We start from the raw sequence: 6526 nt of genomic DNA, 5'->3' as shown, positions 1-6526 counted from the left end.
TGTAGGAATGGCCTTCCCAATCCTCTTAGTCTTTAATTAAAACGCGCTTTTAATGTTTACAAAACTGGACGTTTATTCGCACACACACGGTTACATATCAATTTTAACTTTAAATGCTACGACTAGCTTAACAACTTCGCTTGAAGGCGGTCAAATACAATCTGCCGTATTGCTGTCCTTCGTTTGTCTCGTGAAGTCTATAGTTGAGTATGTTCAGTGTGGTCCGTTCAATCCTTGTCAGTGTTGTATTCGTCGATCAGTCTTAGTACGGGTCCCCACTGTCATACTTGTATGTTTGTATGTCGATGGCCGCCTACATCATTTCCCACATACATAAGCCCAAATTTCAAACTATAGAGAAAAATTTAACAACAAACTTTTTAATAAGAATTTTTATAAAAAAAAAACTAAGTATGCAGTTTTATAACCCATTTAATTCTAGCAAAAGAAAGTACAAGCTTCAAGTCGCTTGGTGATTGTGTTGATTTTTGATAATTTTTTTTCCTGACTGGCACTTTCTTCCATACAAAGTGTGTTCGACAATTTTTTTTTTGCACGAAAGCAAATAATAATACCATCCGCAATACCGCATACTTTCATTTTTTCTAAAAAGCCTTAGTGTGTTGTTGTTGTAAAATTTTTTTGAATTTTTTTTACAAGTTTTGAAATTTTATATAGACAGTTGTATTTTTAATAAAAAAATAATAATAATAAGCATTAAACAAACAAAAAAAAAAATTAGCCGAAACTGGTCAAAATGTCGTGTCCCTATTAATTTTCACATGACTGTAAATCAGTTAAAAAAATAATAGTTGGGATTAAGAAGTCTGGCAACGGTACCAATACGGAAGGTATTAGAAACGCTCGTCGTCGTTTTGCAAAATTTTGTTAAGCAAATTGTAAAATTTTTTAAACTTAGTTTTCTAAGTTTTACCTGTATGTATGTAGGTGTGTTTCTTCATATCACTTTTTTGATGAAAACGCTTGCCGCAATAACTGCACGGATAAGGCCGCGTATCGCTGTGAATTAGCAAATGTGTAGACAGCGTGCTGGAACGTTTGAAGCGCTTTCCGCATTGTTTGCATTCGAATACCTTCTCTACATTGTGAACAGCTCTAAAAGGAAAAGAAAGATACGAGAGGGTGGAAACTTTAAATGAATATGAAGCAAATAAAGGAGAAAGTGCAATGTAGGAACTAAATTTTTTTTTGGGAAATAAGCTTTGTGTACTTTTAAACCACTAACCTAAGAACGCTTTAATCTTCAAATAAAATGTTTTTGTGCTGTGCCGACCAGACAGCAGTGGATGAGAGTGAGTGCTACTTACAAAAGGATGGTACATTTGGTTTTTAATTTAATTGCACTACACAGCGCATTAATTCGTTTGCCGAATGTAACACTTCGCAGCCTACTCCTTTTATTGCAACTACATTCACTGTCTTTGACTCCACTCTCCACGAGCTCATTAAATTTTAACACAATATGTATGTTTAAAAGGGGCTTCTGGGACAACAACATACCTGTGTTGACTCAAACTAACTTCATGACCGAAGGTCTTGTTGCACAGCTCACAAGCGTAGGGCTTCTTGCCGTGATGCGTTCGCCGTGAATGGACTTCGAGTCCGTGCGGCGTGGAGAACATCTTCTCGCACTTCATGCATGAGTAAAGGTCACTGAATTGCGGCAGGCCGGGCCATTTAGCCATGTGGTGAAAGTGCAAATGCGATGGATGTGGCAAGCCAAGATGGGAATTCGGCGGCAGACCAGACGCATCGCCATTTTGGCCCGCCTGCAGCGGCACCATCAGATTGCGTAGACGAAAGAGATCTTCCTGCGAAGCGGGATGGTAGCTAAACGGTGGTCGAGGGTGAGAATAAAAAAAAAATAATAATAAAGCTAATGTAAAGGCAGAAACATGCAAATGGCACTGAGTGAACAATTAAATATTTTGCAGCTTTTAATTAAGTTTTTGGTGTTTTGCCTTCATTTTATTTTTATTTTTTTTTTTTGCTGCTTAACACTTGTTCTCACTTTTTTGTTGGAAATTTGAATTGAGCTACTTACGCTGAGGTCAGACCAGATTGCTGGCCCTGGTGGAATGCGATGGCGGCAAAAGCGAACGGAAAGGCGGGTGACAGCAGCGGTCTTTGAAAGAATGGCGGCTCATAGCCACCGCCGCCGCCGCCACCTCCACTACTCGCATAACCATTGCGAAATGCTTCGAAGGGATTCACACCACCTACGGCTAAACCACCGGTCGCGTGCAATTTTTGCGTCGGACGCATTGTCGCCGCCGTCGCCGCTCCATGCGTTGGCTCATCGCGTCGCAATAGCGCTGATACCGAAAACATTTCAGACTTTTTTGGACTCGCGCTAATCAAGAATTCCGTTGTGTTCGTTGGGGGCGGCGGCGGCGGCGGCGACACACTAGTTGGACTGGAGCGGGTGGTGTGGTATGAGGCGGGCGGTGGCGGCGAATCCACTTCAAGTTCCACCGAACTCGATCGTGAACGCGAACGTGAATGTAACGAACGTCGGCAATTGCTATCATCGTCGAGATCGATTTGTGATGATGAGGTGCGTGAATGACTGCGTGATCTGGAATTTATGTCGCGCACAATGAAGGGATGCTGCTGCTGTTCGCTGACGCTACTCAGTGGTTGTTGTAATTTCCATTGAAGTATTTGATTTTTGCTCAATATGCAAATAGAGTTGTTGTTGTCTTCATCATGTTTCGCAGCTGCAGACGCGGCGGAACTGGTGTTGGTGCTGGCAAGTAGCGCTGAGGGATGATGACTGCTGGACAAGTGCTCCGATTTGACAAGGCGGTTGATGCTGAAGGCGAGTTCGTCTGAAAGGAATTGGAGAGAAAGTTTGTGGCGGTGAAGCAAATTAATTTTTGAAAACAAAAAATTACAATTAAAATTTGGCTCTAAAATGTATGAAATACATATATAAATTTCACTAGACCACAAATATTTACATGTGCATGTATGTATGTATGAGAATAAGTAAAATTTAATAATTTTCAATTTTTCATGTGAATTTTTAATTTTATATTTAATATTTTTTAGAGTTCTGCATTGCGTTTAAAAATACTGTTAATATGAACTGAGAAGCTTAAATATCATAATACATTTTTTTTTTTTAAATAAATACATATATTTTTTTTTTAGTATAATTTTTTCACTATTTAAATAAATTTTTCATTAATTTTTAATTAAAGAGTTGAGATTTGTATAATATAAAAAATTATATAAATCAATATTACAAAAAAATTAATTTTCAGTATCTACAGTGACTCAAGAATGTGACGACGTGTTGATTTTCAAGTCGCATTACTTTTATAAATACTCTTAGGATTAACTGGGCCGCCTAAAAATCGTTATTAATTTTATTTTATATATTGTTTTTATTCTATTTTTTCACCATATGTATTTCCTTCATTTTTAATTAAAAGTTTGAAATATATAATTCAACATTTTTGGGATTTCACACAAAAAAATAATAATTTTCAGTATATACGGTGACCCAGGGAAGTGGCCACGTGTTGTTTTTTTTTTTTAATATTCACAATGTTTTTCAAGTTAATTTTATTTGGTTATTTGTCTGCATACCCAAAAATGTGCTAAAGATTCAGAATAAAATAATTGAAACTTGGATGGAAATTTTTTATAATTACCTAAGTTTTGTATAAAGTTTGAAATTTTGATTTGTTTTGGTTAAAGCTTGGATAGAAAAATAGAAAGCTTTTATAGAAAAATAACAAAAAAAAATCTGGAAAACCTTTGTTAATATTAAAAAAAAAATAACATGTGGTAACTTGTTCGAGCCTCTGTATATTTAATTGTTTTCCCATTTTTTTTTTACTTTTAATCTTTTTGTTTTTTCAGACCTCGAACGAATTAAAAAAAATTGCAGCATTCAGTTTATTCAATTAATATTTTATCATTTATTTTTTATTTTATTTTTTTATTCTTTTTATTTAATTTATTCATTTGGATTTTTTTTTTTAATTATAAATTTTTTAAACTGTTACAGAAAAAATGTAAAGCATTTTACTAGAAATTTAAATTTTTGTGCTCTAAAAAAAAATTATCAATCGCACCAATCTCAATATTGAAATGATCTAAAACTCATATTTTCATGAGTTTTTTTATTAAACAAAGCTGTGAGTAAAATATTGTTGTGTTTCTGAAAATGTTTTTGTTTCCAAAATTTAAATTTATGGCGGGTTTTCTTATATTTTTTGTTAACGTAGAAAATTTTTTGTTTTATTTTTTACATTACTGTGTATTTTTTTTTTTGTTACATTTTAGTATATTTTATATACCTATTATTTATTTAATTTTTAACTGCGGTTGGTGCTTTTTTCAGTCTTTTAATAATTGAATTTTAAAATTTTTAATAATTTTTTTAAGGCTACCAAAAATAAATAAATTTGTATTCAAAAATTTATGCAACGAACAGTTTTCTTAATAAAAAGTGTATGCATTTTTAAAAATTTTTTGTATTTAATTTTTTTTTATCTATTTTTCAAATCAAACCACGTAATCTTAAACTAGAATTTAGTATNATATTGAAATGATCTAAAACTCATATTTTCATGAGTTTTTTTATTAAACAGAGCTTTGAGTAAAATATTGTTGTGTTTCTGAAAATGTTTTTGTTTCCAAAATTTAAATTTATGGCGGGTTTTTCTTATATTTTTTGTTAACGTAGAAAATTTTTTGTTTTATTTTTTACATTACTGTGTATTTTTTTTTGTTACATTTTAGTATATTTTATATACCTATTCTTTATTTAATTTTTAACTGCGGTTGGTGCTTTTTCAGTCTTTTAATAATTGAATTTTAAAATTTTTAATAATTTTTTTCAAGGCTACCAAAAATAAATAAATTTGTATTCAAAAATTTATGCAACGAACAGTTTTCTTAATAAAAAGTGTATGCATTTTTAAAAACTTTTTGTATTTAATTTTTTTTTATCTATTTTTCAAATCAAACCACGTAATCTTAAACTAGAATTTAGTATTCTTAAAAACAAAATATAAGTAAGTTTTTTAGGTTCATAATTCAGCGAAAGTTTATCAAATAAATTTTTTTAAGCTTTAAAATTTCAGATATTTAGTATTTTCATTGTATGCAAATTTATTGCGTAAACTCAAAGATTATTTTACAATAAAATATTTAGCTAATACGATGTTTTGATAAAGTTAAAAATTTTCTCTCAAAAATTTCACTGAAAAACAATTTTAAGTAATTTTTATATGTAGTACATAATATTATGCAGATACATATGTAGCGCCAATTACTTTTGAAAATTCAAATACTTTTTTGTTTGATAAATAATAAATTTGTAAAGTATTTTATAGAAATTTTAATATATTGCATTCCGAATTTTTTTTGCTTTTTTATACAAAATTCCATTATTCTTTTGTCCAAATTTTCAAATCAATATTTTTGGCGAGAAAAATGTTTAACAAAATTTTGGTTTTTCGGATTTTTTTTTTTAAATACGAAAATTTTAAAACTGTGCTCAAATTTTCAAATAAATATTTCTTGACTAGAAATTTTTATATTTCACCTACAAACAAGGGCTTTTTATAAATTGGACAAATTCCAGACTTTGTATTCGGAATTTTTTAGAAAATAATCTTTCTTTGTATAAGAGTATTTCACTATTGGGACTAATTGCTCTAATTCATTTTAAAAGACAAATAGCCCAAATTGTGAGNAGATATTTAGTATTTTCATTGTATGCAAATTTATTGCGTAAACTCAAAGAATATTTTACAAAAAAATATTTAGCTAATACGATGCTTTGATAAAGTTAAAAATTTTCTCTAAAAATTTCACTGAAAAAAAATTTTAAGTAATTTTTATATGTAGCACATAATATTATGCAGATACATATGTAGCGCCAATTACTTTTCATCAAATACTTTTTTGTTTGATAAATAATAAATTTTTAAAGTATTTTATAGAAATTTTAATATATTGCATTCCGAATTTTTTTGCTTTTTTATACAAAATTCCATTATTCTTTTGTCCAAATTTTCAAATAAATATTTTTGGCGAGAAAAATGTTTAACAAAATTTTCAAATGAAAATTTCTTGACTAGAAATTTTTATATTTCACCTACAAACAAGGGTTTTTTATAAATTGGACAAATTCCAGACTTTGTATTCGGAATTTTTTAGAAAATAATTTTTCTTTGTATAAGAGTATTTCACTATTGGGACTAATTGCTCTAATTCATTTTAAAAGACAAATAGCCCAAATTGTGACTGACAAATTTAAACTGTTTCATATATTTTTTCGTAACTGTGACAAGAATTTGTCACTGATACAGAATAGAGCCGAAAGACTAGTTTGTTTCTACTTTTGAACAAAAGATAGTCTGAATATAATAAAATAAATATCTACGAAAAAGAGACAATTCATTTTCTCTTTAGACTCTCAGCGAATAGGTACAAAGCCATTTTGTGTTGACAGAATTGATTGATTCATGGCTTTCGTTTT

The 6526-nt window shown here is 30.3% G+C and overlaps 1 protein-coding gene across 1 annotated transcript in view; it reads right to left on the bottom strand.

Annotated features, from left to right (window-relative positions):
• sens-2 (zinc finger transcription factor senseless-2) overlaps positions 1–6526 on the bottom strand; it is a 71277-nt gene that overhangs the window by 20248 nt on the left and 44503 nt on the right. Inside the window, exons 2-4 of the mRNA XM_017614001.1 lie at positions 2066–2852; positions 1522–1851; positions 935–1116 (exon numbers count right to left, since the gene is read on the bottom strand). Coding sequence (XP_017469490.1) covers positions 935–1116; positions 1522–1851; positions 2066–2852 — 1299 coding nt within the window. The remainder of the gene's footprint in view (positions 1–934; positions 1117–1521; positions 1852–2065; positions 2853–6526) is intronic.

Source organism: Rhagoletis zephyria, unplaced genomic scaffold (genome assembly GCF_001687245.7).
Source record: "Rhagoletis zephyria isolate East Lansing unplaced genomic scaffold, Rhagoletis_zephyria_1.1 Rzeph_scaffold_00754, whole genome shotgun sequence".
Lineage (NCBI taxonomy): Eukaryota > Metazoa > Arthropoda > Insecta > Diptera > Tephritidae > Rhagoletis > Rhagoletis zephyria.
The sequence above is the reverse complement of the archived record's forward strand: the minus strand, read 5'-3'. Positions and strand labels throughout refer to the sequence as shown.